At 38.6% G+C, this 17249-nt stretch overlaps 1 protein-coding gene across 1 annotated transcript in view; it reads right to left on the reverse strand.

Annotated features, from left to right (window-relative positions):
• Positions 1-17249, reverse strand: part of LOC118415446 (protein Aster-B-like) — a 61702-nt gene that overhangs the window by 6809 nt on the left and 37644 nt on the right. The window contains 15 exon segments of the mRNA XM_035820088.1: positions 3-75; positions 78-111; positions 1464-1603; positions 1981-2099; positions 2266-2412; positions 5027-5213; positions 9141-9265; positions 9819-9887; positions 10039-10141; positions 10780-10860; positions 11236-11331; positions 13670-13773; positions 14521-14605; positions 15574-15594; positions 16904-17051. Coding sequence (XP_035675981.1) covers positions 3-75; positions 78-111; positions 1464-1603; positions 1981-2099; positions 2266-2412; positions 5027-5213; positions 9141-9265; positions 9819-9887; positions 10039-10141; positions 10780-10860; positions 11236-11331; positions 13670-13773; positions 14521-14605; positions 15574-15594; positions 16904-17051 — 1532 coding nt within the window.

Raw genomic sequence — 17249 nt, forward strand, 5'->3', positions numbered from 1 at the left:
ACCTAAATGCTTAAAGTTTTTCCAGAATTCCATGAACCAGCATTCTTTTTTTATGATATTCTGAACCAAGCCCCCAAAACAGTTTTCCTGTACTTGATTTCACTGCTTACCCTGGGATAAGAGGGGAAAAATTGTGTCATATTTTAATACTGAGTATCAACAGTGAGCCTCAGTGCTCCATAATTCTCCAAAAGAAAAAATTCACCATGAACTGTTTAAAAAAATCTGGGTTTTCAACACTGAAGCTGCAGCTGTTGAAAACTGAACATGGGCCACCTCAAATAAAATCTTCATCTTTTTCTTGGAGGTTATTAACATTTAACCCTATCCAGACTGGGGTGGGTGGGCTTAAAGTGCCCGCGGCAACTTTGACCCCCTATAGCTCCCAAACGACTTGTGCTAGAACAACCAAACTTGGTGAGTTTTCCTGAAATATTGTTGGCAACAATTTTTAAAAAATTGGGGAAGTTTATGATTTTTCGTGTTGCCATGGCAACGGGTTTCTGAAAGGCAAATTTTACAAAAATCACTAATTTTGGTTTAAACAATGGGATTTTAAGATTTTCTTGCTAAACTAAACATCTTTTCATATATCTTTAATATCTAAGACATCTTAGTTGAACATTTATAATTAAATATTCATAAATTATGCTAATGAGATGACATAGTTGGTCAAAATCCAAGATGGCCGACAATATCATGATGAAAAGTATAACAAGCTTATTTTCACTCAAATTTCATCACTACTTGGTATTTTCTTACAGAAAACATTCATTTGAATGTTTTTAATCCATTTTCAAGGGGTTTTAGCATTATATGTTGAAAAAAATGTATCTTGAAAAATTTAAGGTAGATAATCCAAGATGGCGGATAGCTAAACTACAGATGACATCATTCTATGACGTCATTTTGACGACGTTACATCGGCTTTTGACAACAGAAGTCTTATAACACTTAAATATTAATAAGAAACCTTTATTGGTAACTTTTTGAGTGAGATATTTAGGTATTATGGGAATTCCCCGTTTTAGCCAAAAATATCAATCAATGACGTCATAATTACTTCATATTACGTCATAATGATATAAAAATTTCAGGAATTATAAAACTCGATGAGCACAACCTTCCCTGCAAATTTGGTGATCGTACAGTAAGCCATTTTGAAAATACGAAGGGGGGGTCGAATGAGCCCCCCCCAGGCCAGGGAAGGCCCAAAAAGCCCAGTCTGGATAGGGTTAAAGTTGAAGTTGAAACATTAAATATTAAAAAGAGAAGTACTGTAGATGTAAATCACATGATATCAATAAAACAGAATGTATTGTAAGCCAAAATGTATATCTTCCATTATTGTTGCTGACATAGCAGCATACTCCATGAAGCACAACTCAAGGTTCTTAGGCCAAAGATGTACAGAGAGGGCACAAGTCAACTAACAACACTTTTTAGAACTGCACTCTCCTTACCTGAGTCTGCTTTGATAGCTAGTTACTCTGTTAAGGCAGTATCTGTTCAGGACGTAAAAGTTCTCCCCATATGGAATCCCACCATTGACGATTTCACAGTCCACCACATAGAACAGCCCAGGTTTACTGTCGTGAGAGATCTGGTCGGAAAAATTCACATGCTTACTAGAGTGAAGGAATAAAGTCCTTCAAATAAAATTTTAAGACTTAAGAATGCAAGCATGTTACAGGGATGTGCAAAAATGGTCTTATGTAATAGTGATGTCAGACAGATTTAGTGACAATTACATGTAGTGTCACAATAATCTTCTTATTCAATTACTGCAAAAGGTCTTCCTTGGCTTTGAAATTAAAGCTTAGTCTTTCTTGCTCAGCCCAAAATCAATGCACATTACCAAATTCAAACAATTACATGTATATAGGTAGGGCATAATTAAAACAAGGGCATGAAATCCCATGGCCATGTGAAGTAGTATGCTATACTATAGTCAGAAAAGTCCCAGCCCATAACATGTACCTGTGTTTCTGTAGAAGCAGATGTTTTTGGTCCAAAGGAAGCGTTGAGAGTGAGGGTGTATGTCAGCTGTCTGGTTTGGTCCCCATCTTCTCTATCCTGCCAAGGTTCAATCACCATGTCTGGGGATGCATAATGTACAAATTTGACACAGGAAATATAAGCAACCATATAGAGTAATAGAAAATACAGACTGTATGAGTGTGAAGATTATGCATAGAAAACATGCAGCAAATATACAAAATATTCCTCAAATAAAGCTTCTGACATGTAGAGAAGTTTGCATACCGAATGTTTTTCTGGAGGCATGGAACTCATGGAAGAAGTCGGACTCTTGACTGAAGAGCATCTCGTACAGCTTGTCCACAGGAATGTTGTAAACCTCATTGATGCACTTCCTGCCCACAAGGTCATTATAAGGGCAAACCACCTCTCCTGGGTAGGGCACATCACCAAGATCAATGTTTGATGACATGACTAATGTAGAGGCCACACCAATCTATGTGCTTCATTCTCAGATATTTCAACTTAATATTGATAAACATTTAGAACATGAAAACAGAGGGATGGGTGGAAAAGTTGAAACTGGTTGTAGTCACCTCCCCTTAAAATTGTGTGAACTACAGCAAAGACTCACGTCAATCATTTACATGTAGTTCAGCATCTAACTTTTTTTTCAAATTATAGAACCAAGTTGATAACAAAATGAACTGGCCAGGGGTGGCCTTAGCAAGCATACATCCACCATTAGGAGCTATGCTCACAATCTTCAAAATTAACAACCACATTTAAGAATATCTACATCTTTGTATTACGTGACTGAAAAGGACGTCTAGTCTTTCTATATCTTTTCGATTCGACAATTCCATGTACTCATCAAAGGAATCGTGCCAGTTTTACAGCACATTTTGACAGATGATGCTTTTAAGGGTCCCTCAGGTGCAGTGGATGTTATCAGGAAATGCTTGTTTTCAAATGAGCAAAGCTGTGTAAAATAAGTGTAGCAGTAACCATTTCTTTGCCAAAGATTATATTAACTATTGGCACAACACATTTGTCATCCGTAAGGAAAGTCTGCATCCTGATGAAGTATGTGCTTGTAATTTGTATAGCCATCCATGGACAAAATTACATTATAGAAGTTCAAGCAAACTAACTGCCTTATGTCAAACATATTGAATTTCATATATTCATATGTTTGACCTTCAGGATGCCAAGGACGTCTATGATGAAGGTCGACGTGGAAGGTTATTCCATGAGTCATCCTCAAGTACAAGCGTCTCAGAGGCAATCAGACAAAACATGCATCACTGCGCGTAGTTAGGCTGCACAATCTCACTGATTGGTTGCTAGACTTTTCATCTTCAGACAAGAAGTAAATCCATGAGGATCAAGAGCAGACTAAGACCTTGCAGTTGAACAACACTGGTCTCAGGAATCATGACTGTAACTGAAAATCATACATCGAAAGGCTTGAATTTCAAATCCGGTCTCAGTAATTATGACTGTAATCTACATTAGGCTACACCAATTTAATTCGTTGGTTCTCGGAATCGCCGCTTCTAATTTTCCCAATTTCAAAAAAAAAAAAAAATTCCATTCAGTAATCGTGCTGCAAAACTTTGGTTCCGTTAGAGAAACAGAACGTCTGGAAAGTACCAGTGCATTTACTTTTTCTCACCCCCAAGTCCTTTGCTACCAATTGATTCATATCTTTTTTGTTGCAAAGTATATTTAGGAACAAATAAATCATCGTAAATGAGATGCACATGGGCATGACATAACGTAGCAGAACCAGAAGTTCGGCTGAGCATGTGCTCTCTCTCACACACACTTTCACATGCAAATTTTCAATTGAAACACTGAAATCGGCACCCAAACAAACAACTCAATAAATCACCAAGACTTTTTCACTCTTGTACCTCCATAGCCAACATGTTTTGATACGCCTGAAATGCTCAAAGTCTTCCAAATGGAGATGAAAATGAAGTCGGAAAATCTCGGGCGGCCATCTTTGTTTTGGCCATCTTTTGGCCTGTAAGTCAAAAAAGCGCCCCCACGCTGTTTGTACTAGAACTGCAGATTTGGCTAGATAGTAGTACCATTTCAGTGCTGATTTCAGTGATTTGCATGTAACATTAGGTTTTTCTAAGGAAGTTTAATCAAACTGCATCTTAATTTTTTGTCAACAAATAATTTTACATGTAACAAAAAGAGAGAATAAACCTATGGTTTTATGCAACATGTAGTTCAGTACTTTGGCTTGTTCATGTATTTTGGGGGGAGTGGAAGTATTTGTAATTTTTTTTCCAATTTGCACCAGTTGACCATGAAATGTAATTAGAGCCTTGGATAGACAGATTCTTATCAACTCAGAGAGCAAATAAGTCTTCCAGCAATGGTATTTTATTTCTAGAGGCAAACTTAAATAATGTTTGTTGTTGTCGTTGCATCTCTGTAAAAATACTATATTGGTCTATTTGAGATGTTTTGTGAACATTTCTGTTTACTGTAGCAACTGTACATAATTTGATGTATATTGTACAAATTTATGCCAACATGCAATTTTGCATGTAATTTTAACTGATTAACTATTTCTATCACACGTATACCATGGCATGAGTTCAGGTCTGGACTAACCAGCCTGGACCTGAACACAGACTTGTTGCAAGTTTTTTTTTTTTTTTTTTTTTTCGCCCTGTCGCTTCAATTTTTTTAGGAAAAAATCCGAGAACCAACAAATTAAATTGGTATGGCCTTAACTAAAAATCATAGAAAGGCCTGAAATCCTTTTTCATCTCATTACAGGCTAGAACTTGAGGTTCACAGATTATGAAGTGTATGCTGGCTCAAGTCAAACAATTAGGCAATATTAATATATATATTGCACCCTCAGGTTTAAATGTTGGCACAGATCTAGACCCCTGCAGAGTAATCTCCAAGCAGATTCCTCCGGTGGCATAAAACAGTAACATAAGCTGGGGAAGGACTTCAGCCGGCAGAGGGGTAAAATTGGCCACCGCGGTGTTTTTACCTGCAGAGTACCTACCAATATCGTCATCCTCTGTCTCAGATGTATCGCTCTCCTCGGTTGATATGTAGTCGTCCTTCATGGAGTCCTGAGGGAGGGTTTCATCAGCTATGGTGTCTGCCTGAGAAATATCGGCCTGCTCGGAGGTGCTCTGTGGGGTGGGGGGTGAGGAACGACCAATCGGCAAACTGGGAGGATCATCACTCTGGGAAAGAGGAAAAACATGTACATATATTATATAGGTTAAGAAGTGATATGAATGGCACAATTTTGTAAGGATTGGAAGAGAAAGGAAAAAAGAATAAACAGAAACTATTTGGTATGGCCTACATGTATTACACTTCTGGACTACTAAATACCATATTGTTAATTCATCACATTGCCTAGAAATAGAAAACCAATATCACAAAATATGGCATTGCTATCAAACTGAACACAGGAATAAACCTGAGAAGTAGTGAGGGGCAGGCCCAGATGGACGAGCATGTGCTGAGGCACCAGCAGGGACGGGTGAATGAGGAATGACTGTGGATATAAGTAAATATCCTTCATCTTCTCAATAATGATATCGTCCTCTACAATGCTGATTCAGGGCAGCAATCAAAATTTCAGCATCCATACAACAGATGACAAATTCCAGCAATCAAAAAAGATAAATGAAAAACAGACAACCTTACTAAGTAATGCAAGCATGTTATGGCACAGATAAACAGTAACTGTTGTATCTGTCACATATTTACAAATATACAATCATGTACATGGCTCTGCAAAGAGGAGATGACCTTTTAAATCAAGCAGAGAGTTATGTGACACAGATATTCCTGTTGTCATCACCAATCAATATCTATAAATCAACCGAGTAATGGTTACAAGAGGGGAGTGTTGTGAGCTCAGATGTTACCATCAGGACTTGACACCCTGATCTAACCTTACATGACAAATATTGCATGACTGTTGATGACAAAAAATGGCAGGCATGTCACGTACAGGGTAATCAAACCCCAGTACTGTCACTTACATTAAGTGCTATTTTGTCTTCAGGCAAAATTTTGTACATTAGACCGACTTCTTAAAAGTGACATCATTCTGAAATGGCACTCTGGGAACCAAATGTCATTTTTGTTTGTTGTGTTATCAGAAAATTTGATCAACTTAACTTGGTTGCAACCAGCCCAAGTAAAAGTAGGAAGATGACGGATCAATGCAAATTCCTGGCATTGATCCTAATGACATACATTACATAGATATTTCCACAGAGACTCTGTAGGCTTTCTGCTGTAATCAGAAAATGAAATACCATAATCTGTTTTCTGCACCCAGAAGACCGGTGGTCAGAAGTGAACTGAATAAATCTGGTTACCTGGATATGTTAACAATGCAATGTTATGGAACAAAGGATATGTGTTCTGGAACAGTATAAGAATTTTTTTTCAAAATCTTTTCCACTGTATAGACAGTGTATATCATATCGAAAGATGGAAGTTTCAGTATTCTTTCCAAAACGCATATTTGACCCATACCTACTTCACTCAAGCCACTGGTAGATTTGGAAGGTACATGTACATGTACTCTTGCTTAGGGTGATTAGTGACCACAGCACTATACCATAACATTAATCACAAAGTACTTTGTATAGATAACCATCACAACTACTAGAGACAACAAATCACAGATAAATAGAATAAAAATTCTAACTTCAGTGATGAATTCTAACTACAATATTAACTGCTGCATGTGAACAGAAAGGTTAATGCATGCACAGGTGATTCCACAATACCTCTACAACCTTGTCCATGTCCATGACTGAGAAAAGACTGCAGTGGTTCTTAAACGATGCCAAGGAAATTTCCATTCTGAACCTGACAAGAGCTAACTCCTCAAGCCTTAAGACAAGCACAACTTGTCACTGCCAACATTCTCACTCATCCTCTTGGCTCTGCTCCACCCAACCAGCTGAAACGCTGACCCTGATATATCGAACAATGGCACGGGAATTTTCCATTCATATGCAGATGACATCATATATTGTCCCCTCTGCCAGGGGATCGATCCTGTCTCAACAATTAGGTACTACATGGCTGGGGCCACAAATCACAGCAGCACATTCTTCCTCTGAGGAACAGCAATAAACATACAGCATCTTAACCTCAGGCACACTACATTATTAACTGATCAAAATAACTTCCTCACTATTCTTAATTCATGTAATTGATACATATGCAGGCAAGTCCAATTAACAGAAGAACTTGATGGATCTGTCAAACGTCAATCGTAATAATCATGAAGAGAAAACATGAAAACAGTACCAAGATCTCCGGTTTCACGTAGCTGAGGAAGCCATTGCCTTGCATATTGAGTGCTCGACCTTGTCATTAAGGTAAAGAGAAATGGGGTTGGCATATCTAGACAGCTCTGACGGGTCCATTGGGAGACCAGAACATGGGGTCTATTATGAATATTTGAATACCCTGACCTTATATTGTGATTGGCGGATGGCCCAGAGATGAGAGTTGTCAACATGATCATAACCACACACATGAAATGATTCTGGGAGGGACAGGTACTATAGGACTGGTACAGATTAACAATGCAGAAAGATGTTATCAACTTGAACCAAAAACATCAGGAAAGATTGGCGCTGAAAACATTTTATGCAGCCCCCATAAACCTTAAAACTATACAATACAATACCTATCAATAAGCACTGCTGGTTCAAACCTACAACAAGAAGGCTAAAATAGAAGTCTACATGGACTATCTACAGTTCAGCGTATACACACTGACTACATCATTGTGTTTTAAAATTTTCAATAACATTTCTGAATCAGAAGACCACATATTTGGTTTACCTTGTTTAGTTTGAGAAACATGGAATGGTACTAATGTTGCCCTTCGGGGAAAGGTGGGCGTGTACACATTGGAGATGACACATTGATTACATCCAAAAGTCAAATGCAATCTAGAGGTGATAAGAGCAAAAACACTGATGACAATTACAGATATCTAGCACTACAGTTATCAGGGAAACATCAAGGACTTGTCATGGTACTTCTACTTCAATCATTTTTGTAGTACATTCCATAAGTTGTAGGATTAGAAAAAAAAATGATGGCAAAGGGGAGACAATGTCACAGAAAGGTGAAACAAAATGGCTAATAGATAATAGATAACTGTCCCACCAAAAAGACATTGAAAAAAAGCCAAAACAAGTCCTGCTTGGAGATCATATTTTGACTGGACTTAGTCAACATCCCACTCCATAATGATGAGGTCTTCCATTTATTATATGTGATTGATTAACAGTGCTGACAGATGTTAAAGTAGAGGGGGGATCCATATTGAAAAACATACACAGTACATAAAGGTGTGTAGTGTACCAAAGGTTGTGTGGACAGTGGAACATAAAAGAGCCTTTTTTCACCAAAGCACACATGCTATACAAAGAAGCACAAAAATAACAATATAAAGTTCATACATTATTCAATAGGAAGTGCTGGCAGTACAGTATCCAACATGCAACCTATTACTATTTTTAGTATCTAATGCTGTTTTTTTTTTACTTGGGTGGCAATCAAATGGTGATTGGGGAAAATACAAAATAATCTATGTACAAAACTGTAGTTAAAATTTTACAAATGCCAAGCTTTAAGGCTATATCCAAATTTGGGACCTTTTTCAATTCTAAATTTTCAGCTTGGGTAATTAGGATCCTTAATGAAAATTTTAAAATTTGATTGCTATTACAAGTACATATGAATACTTGTAAAAATGCAACTAAAACAAGTAAATGTGATGAAAATATGAGACCCTGAGTGCTACCTACATGTACATTGTATATAGGAAACTGTTATGGTCCCACAGGCACCCCATTTTATCCTATCTGTAGTCAGCTAAGTACCCTTTCTGCTCCGGGGGATGTAATACATTACATGCAGGTGCCATAAATAAAACAGGTCTGATACTAGCCCCAGGTTACACATTGGACAGTGCATCCAACCCAATGAAATAGGGATGCAATCTTATATCAGCTCTCAAAGGGTTTGTTCCTGCAGTGTGACTATGAAGGATCAACCTAGTTTGAGGTACTGCAATTCGCTCTGTCTCTGCTAGGAGGAGCAGGTCTATGACTAACCATAGGTGAGTCCACAGAGCTGAGGCGTGAGGGCTCACTGCTGGCAGGGCTGGGGATGGGGCTGGCCGCTCTCTGTGGAGTCCTGCTCCCAGTGCTGCCCTCCCCTTTCTTTGCATTCAAGTCCTCTGTTAGAGAAGACAGACGAGTCAAATTTTCATCACTTTTATTGTACAGAATGTGTTAAACTTAATAACAGCCTCTTATATGTAGCCATGTTGTAACCAGTGATCTTGGAGTTCTCTACCAATGTTAGCCCTTGATAATGGCTTACAGCTAGTTGGACAACCTTGGCTGTATATACAGTCAAATGAATACGAATAAACATTGAGGTAAAGGGGTTACCAAAGGAAACGTGTGACATATCAGTCATCACACTTACAATAGTCAAAGAAAGAAAATTCATGCAATTACAACCTCCATCAATAGACCATATCATATGATGCCAATATGGGATGTATCAAGCCAGTTCTGGATACATTCATGCTGTATGTAAGTGATAATAAATAGTTCCATAGCTCCAAGTGTGAAAAAAATTATTTTCTTCTTCTTACCTGGCCATCTTGTGATTCCCCTTACCGTTGATTTATATTTTTTTGGCAGTGTATAAAAGTGAAAGGCTACGGATACAAAAATAGTCCTTCACCAAATTTTGCACCAAAACAGTTGTCTAATTCCGACCTGTGGCATCATCATTGTCATCCTTGACATCAGCGACTGATTCTTCCACGATGTCATTCTCATTTTCTGCTGCAGAAGGGCAGATGTAATCCTCATCATCGCTAGTTAAGCCTAGCTCCTCACCGTAACTCTGGTGAACATACTGCCAGAGTTCAGAGGGACTGAGTGGCTGTGTAAGAGACAGAGAGGACAGGTGAATGTGGGAGGCTCGACTAGTTACCTGTGCTCTTACTGTCTGTTGCTGAGTCCTCCTCCTCACTACTGAAGTCCATCTCCCCATTGGTCAGTTTGAAGTACTGCCACAGTTCGGAGGGGCTGAGTGGCTGAGGATGACCAATGGGAACACAAATAAAAACTCAGGTTCTTACCCATACTATCTCGTTCACTCAAGATGTTAGTCATCATTTTCACACTAAAGGATTTGAATTACAAGGCAGATAGATGCCAACAGGAGGATAGATTTGAGTTGTTATCATCTTTAGTGCTGTCTATTGCATGTACGTGTGTTGTCTGATGGATAGTCTCACCAAATGTGTGCAAGTTTTCACAATAAACATGTATTTTACCCACACCCTATTGATGCAGTTTTGCTAAATATGACTTTGAGACTATGCCCATTGCCAAGCAGCAGAACAAAGGTTGGAGAGTGAGGAAGAGGACAGGGTGCACCATTACATAAGTCATATTACATTATTACAATAAGGCAGCATTATACAATGTAGAAAGTTCTCAGATATCCTTCCGCTCGTCAGAGCAAATTTTCACACATGAAATTACATTTCTCTACTGATGTGCCATGCAGAAAAAAGACTTTCACGTAGTCAAATACCTGGGATGGCTACATTTTTAACATGTCCTAGTCACAAACATCCTGTATTGTTGTGTTACACTTCTAGTGTTCTGTCAATATCAGAAATGAAAGCATATATCTCTGAATGTCAACTGTGACAGACGTACTGACCTTTTCCAGTAAGGCATTCTGCCAAATCCTGAAGATCATCATGTAGACACTGTCTCGTTGGGTGAAGGATGTCAGGAAATGCTGAAAACCAGACATCTGCACATCAGCTTTACTCAGCACGGTAGTTAACTGTTTATTCTGACACTTAGAATTACTGTAGCCAGGTCACAACTACTTGACTAATACATAGGCAGGCATCCAACCAAATACTTTTAAAAGGGCAACAGCTATATAAATGTTTTTGAATAGGATGCATCAGATGCCAGTAAAATTTTATGTAAAAAACTCTTACTTACAAAAAAACTCTATTCTTTGTTCCAAAGGCTTCAATATGCAAGGTAATTAGAATTTTGCTTGAAGAACATTTGGAAATCAAAATCTTACATGGGAAATTCTAAGGTTTAGCATTTCTAGTAATTTCTAAACACCTAAGCAATAATGCAATATGACCCCTACCTTCTCGTTTTCTGTGCAGATCTGGATGGCGTTGGGTATGACTTTGGCAGTTTTCTCCTTGGTGATGGAGGTGATGTCCTTACATCTGATTGTCAGCTGTGGGGAGGGAGCAACAGGCAAGGTCACATACCAACGCATCATGCCTCCTTCATGGCCATACATGTAACCACTCTGATGTTCCTACTTTGTTCTCTACAGCATGTTGCTAAAGAACAACTTTTCCTACTGAACTTCTGCTAATAGTAGAAATGTAAACTTCTAGATCTGACTTTGTGGCGCCTGCTGAGATAACACAATCAATAACAAATATCCAAGATATGGAAAAAGGATATTGATCTTAAAAAATAGTGATTTATGCTTGGGGAGTACTTCCTTGTCAATGTCAGTATCAAACAGCCCAACTTCACTGTTGGAGACAAAAAGGTGACCACTCACTTACAGAAAAAAAGGATAGTTACATGGTGTCTAATACTCTAAAAGCATCTCATCCATAAAATTGTAGTGGCACTGGACTTCCCCACATGCAAACTATAAATTTAGGATAGGGCAAGAGTTAAGGTTATGGCAATATTGGGGCACATACACAATGTATATGTATATGCATACACCCCAAGCTGCATATTTGCTTGGTCATCATGATGGGTATCAACCTGAAATTGGAAACAAGTCTTGACAAGTGATTACTCTTTCTTACAGTATGTTACAAAGCAATTGGTACCTACCCATGCTTTACAACCAAAAAGGGCCAGAGATGCACACCCAAGTACAGGTAGCTTGGGTCTCAGCAATGGCATCATTTTGGGAAATGGAAACATTTTTCAAATGCCAAATAGAAATGCAAGGCAAAGGGAGAAGGTGCCGACTGGACCACGCTGCTGGGAATGTGCTGCAATGCAGCCAGAAAGTTCACCCAGAAAGAAAAACTGAAGTTGATGGAATGTGCGTCAACTTCATTAAGAGCTAAATGCCACAATGTCGTAATGTCTAGCGACAAGCAAGCGTTTTTGTCCTTACATCTGGTACAGTGCGTCAGAGGACCTATCTTTTACACCTTGGTGATAATGAATGAGATTGGGCCAGATACAAACTCTAGGAGCCAGCTGGGACTCTGCAAAAACTGCTTGGGGTCAGGCAATGTGACAGCAAGTTTTGTTCCCTCTGCTTCCCACAATAAACATAGGGTTCATTACATGACACAAACAACAAATACTTTAGTGTAAGGCCACAAAATGTGCCATGAAAATCCCAAAATTGTCCATAATATATATCAATACCTCAAATTGAAAATAAATCAATAGCAACATGTGCTGAAAAACAGACATATATCACGTCAAGTTCATACCAAATTACAAATTATTTTGGCTACGTCAGTTGATTAAGGGATATCTATGACTTTTTACTGCAACCTCGTAATGTTACGTAAGATGCAGAACTTCCCTTAGAAAAGGACATCTATGTCTAGAAGTATTATTAACACTATTAACAGTGAAAGGGTCAAAACATTGCCATCCCATGTTAGAAAATCATAAAACTCTTTCTTCCCAGAGATGCAGTATTTTTCTTTCCTACCATTTCATAAGATTAAGGCCCAATCTACACACAGGTTTTACCGATATCTGTGGAGATGTCGGGAGGGATCTAGAACGTAGGGGGCCGGACACCCATGGCGCTTGCAGTCATAAACATATAGCACGATTTTCCAAATGGCGTTATATGCTAATGAGCCTTCCCGAAGTCGGGAAGCATCTACACGCGTGCGAAGCTGTCAGGGACCCCTGCTAAGCTATCGGTAAGGTATCGTACGGATGGTCCGGACCTTTCGGGAGAAATTTTCCTGATATCGTAATGGCGATATAGTAGTTCCATCTAGACTATGAAAAAAAGCTGTCGGCGAGAGGTTGTAGGCTCGCCGATATCGGGAAAAACTGTGTGTAGATCGTGCCTAAGGCTCCTTCAATAAAACAGAGTTCCTGAGCCATGAGCTCATCAAGCACAAAATACCAAACAGAATCAATTGCAAGAGATGAAAACACAGCTGTGGCAACTTGAGCTGTTTGCTATACTTCTGTGCGATTATAATCATGTAATAGGACTACGTTGTTCACAACTCGTCTCTCATCACATTAAATTGCCCATCACAAAACTACCTGTAACCATTGTGCTGCTTGTGGTTTCCACAACAACCACTTTAATCTTAACTGTGTAAAAAAAATGTCGGGAAGAGCAGATACCATAGGAAATAGTTTGGACTTTTTTGTTTGTTTCAATTACCATTTTTGTTGATGATGTCTTTGACTACCCTTTCTACTTTGTAATGACAAAAGATATCTTCATCTCTGGCCAGCAAACCTTTCTAATGGGAGAGATACAAAGGCCTGGACTACCATTCATATATTCTGTATGTATGGAGGTCACATTTCATGCCTGTACTCACCAAAGTCTCCCATCTAAAGATGTTGGCGTAAAAGCAGACCCAATTTTCTGTGAGATAAAGTCTGCCATGGACCAGGATGTCCTTCTGCAGGGCACAGGAGTAGTCTAGAACACAGTTTGAGAACAAAATGTGGTAAATGTTCCAGCATAAATCTTGTCATATACCTTGGGGCCACATTTGACAGACAACAGTCATTCCGTCGTGCTAATGTCATTGTCCAAGATGCCTCCGGCAACGGTATTTTCAGGCTGTCTATCATTAGAAGACAATCAAAAAAAGTCATGCGACGTTTTTTTCTCAAATCATTGTGCTACGACCTCAGAGCTGGTCGTGTGACCCTTCAGTGGGGGTCTGTGACTATATACACATCTAAAAGAGGAATCGTCACCAGCAAAGGAAGTGGATCATATGCTAATAAGCCTGCAGTGTGTTATTTTCTGCCCGAAAAGAAAAACTACATTTTCTTTCTAAACATACATGTAGTCAGTAATGGAAACATATATTTGTTCCAGTGCAATGCCTGGCCACCTGGTTATTATTATTTCATCCATGGCATTGCCCCTATTCCTTGATCTATATTACTGCTGACGTCCATGAATGCAGGGTTCAATTCCAGATTTTGCTGTCTCTGCATGTCATGAATCTTATCCTTTGAAGAGGACACTGCAGGCGTTCTGAACGCTTCTAAAGACAATCGTTGCCCACAACGATAAACACACGAGTATGTAACTGTCTAAAGTTCTAAAGGCCTAAAGTTGCCCTTAGTGTGTTTGTACAACATCACAAACTAAAATTCATACCCCCACATGACATGCACATGTGCACTTATGAATGTTGTTCCTGTTACTTACCTACAAGTAATCTTTCTGTTTCGGGCAGATGCTTGAAAAGCTTGTGGAAATCTTCACACTTTGACTTGTATGTTGGATGCAGCATCTACAGATACAAGGAATAAGAATAAAACTGACAAACTATGGCAGGAAGAAAAATTGTTATAAAAAAAACTTGAAATTAAACTTAAATTAAAGTTTGTTGTTTTTTCTGTGATCCTGAATGACAAAGACTGTAGAATAGGGACCACTTATTAAGGAGTGTAGAAATCACATTTCTAACTTCAGGAGTAACTAGATTTAAGGGAAAATCTGGATAAAACCAAAGAGGTTAAATGTCATTTGTAAGTTGTTTTATCCCAAACCTGGTCTTTTGGGCCAGAATCACATTTGCATGGCTACAGATTGAGTTTGCAGCTCACAACTTATAGATGAGCATGAGGCTAAACAGGTGACTGATGTTTCTCCAGAATCTGGTGTTCTAAGAACTCAGATAAGACAGAGTGAACCTGGTTTCAATCTTAACACGACCTAAAAAAAAAGGCCTAGAATGTTGTTGTGCACGAACTGTTTGTCAACCGTAATATAGGTCTGGTTATATTACACATGGCTCATGATCTTTTACTTTGAACAAGGATAATGTGTAGGAACATTAATTTTAAGTACTTGAAGATCAACTGCAACCAGTACAATACAATACTCACCTGTGCAGTGCTTAAGGTTAAACAACTTGCTGATAGCCCCATTTGGCCGAATGGGGTATTGAAGTGGTCAAAGAGCAGTTTTAGCTAATACCCATGACCTGTTTACTTTTACTTACACTTAAATACAAACAAATAACTGAGTGAGAAATGAAAGCGGGGTTATTGGAAAGCCTACTGTGACTATTGTTATTGCAAAGGTTACATGATAAATGTTAATGTTAGTAGCTTTCATGCAAGAAGTAAGCAGAACAAACAGCGCTGCTTAAATAGGGCACAAGCACGTCACACCTTCTATAAACTTGACCTTCTACCAAGCTCACAGTACAGGAAGGAGGGTGCAATAATTGCAATCAATATAGGTAACACTTACATTGTACCAATTTGATGATTTCTGCAAGACAATACGAAACAGATTTAGTACTGAGCAGTGAATTAGTGGTTGTGTCACACAGTACATGACAATACCAAGGCTGCAGCACCGTGTGTATGTGACATGCTCCATGCATATAATGAACATGTGCCGTCAAGACAGTACCTGTTGGACTCCAGCGTGGAGGACACATCACAAGCTACTACTGAACTGTTACAACATGAAGCATGTACCACAGATGTCCCCAGGGTTTAGTGGCAAGCGCAAATTTCAGTCTGTAGGAGATTCAATTTCCTCTACATATAGATGTTGACAAAGTTTCATTCCAAATTTCAGTGATTGTTGCTAAAATATCCTGTGAAATATTATAGCACCATGTTACACAGTTTCAAATACAGCTATCACTGCATCTTGAACAGGTGTTATAACAGTCCCAATATTTTAATACTGATAACAAAGAAGGTAAACCTTTAAAGGCGCCCTCTCACAGTTTGCGTCACGTCAAAGATAAAGAATGAATTTTACTACTTTTTGTGTATTTTGTCATCTTCTAAGTCATACTTTTGCGTATTATGCAATATCTAGATTATAAAAAATTGGACAAAATAACAAAACAGTGACGCAGTGAATGAACCCCGCAGTGACTCAAGCTTGACGCCAGTGCAGTGAGAGTGCACCTTAAGAAGCTTTTGCCACTTGTTTTGTGAAACTTAACAGTCGACTTCTACCTGTGTCCTGGGGACAATCCTGGCTCATCCTACAGACTGTCACAATTAATGTGTCATGCAGCAGTCATCATGCTTTCATCAACCATTTCTACATATACATGTACTCAGACATGACAACATGGTGGTACAAAGAATTGAGCATGGTGATATCAGCTTTGTATCATGAGAGTTGCGTCTATAGTAACACCAGCCTAAATTATGCATATTATATTAGCACACTTCTAATGAAACCATATTTCCACAAGTATTTCCATTGTGCAAGGAGTTGATTGCATATTGAAAATTTGACAGTTTTGATCCAAGTCTCCTAGATATTCAATGGCCAATTTAGCCAATTTTCACTTCATGCCAACATCATATTTTAAAAGACAATAATAGAATTTAAGAATACTTATTATCACCCTATACTTCTTTAGAATATTTCCTGATAATTTACAGCATGGTAAAACATAACAAGCTTGATATACAAGAAAATCAATGTAGAATATTGAATATCACAAGTTCCACATCTTTAAGTGACAAATTATATCCTTCAAATAAATTGTGAAGTCACACTTGTGTGAATGTACAGGAACTTGAGATAAACAATTTATGTTATGTACCTTAGAGTTTTTGCCATTACTTCTGTTGCCCTTTTGGCCTGAGTGTGCCCTCTCAGGCATCTCGGGAGTACGGTCACCACTGGTCCCCTTCTCTACCATGCTGGGGCCCTCATCAGCAGACGAGTGCTTGCTGTGTGGCACACGGGGGCTGAGGAAAGACAAAGCGGTAGAATCACTCAGTACATGATATCATGGTATATACCTTTTTGACAACCATAACATCCACTACCACAAAAAACATAACGTCTGTCTGAAATAACTCTCTTTGAAAGGAAACGCCTTATTTATGAAAAGCTAACTTGAGGCTTGACTTGTATCTGCACGCTTCCGAAAAAGGTCACACAGT

Source organism: Branchiostoma floridae, chromosome 1, assembly GCF_000003815.2.
Source record: "Branchiostoma floridae strain S238N-H82 chromosome 1, Bfl_VNyyK, whole genome shotgun sequence".
In the NCBI taxonomy this organism is placed as follows: Eukaryota; Metazoa; Chordata; class Leptocardii; order Amphioxiformes; family Branchiostomatidae; genus Branchiostoma; species Branchiostoma floridae.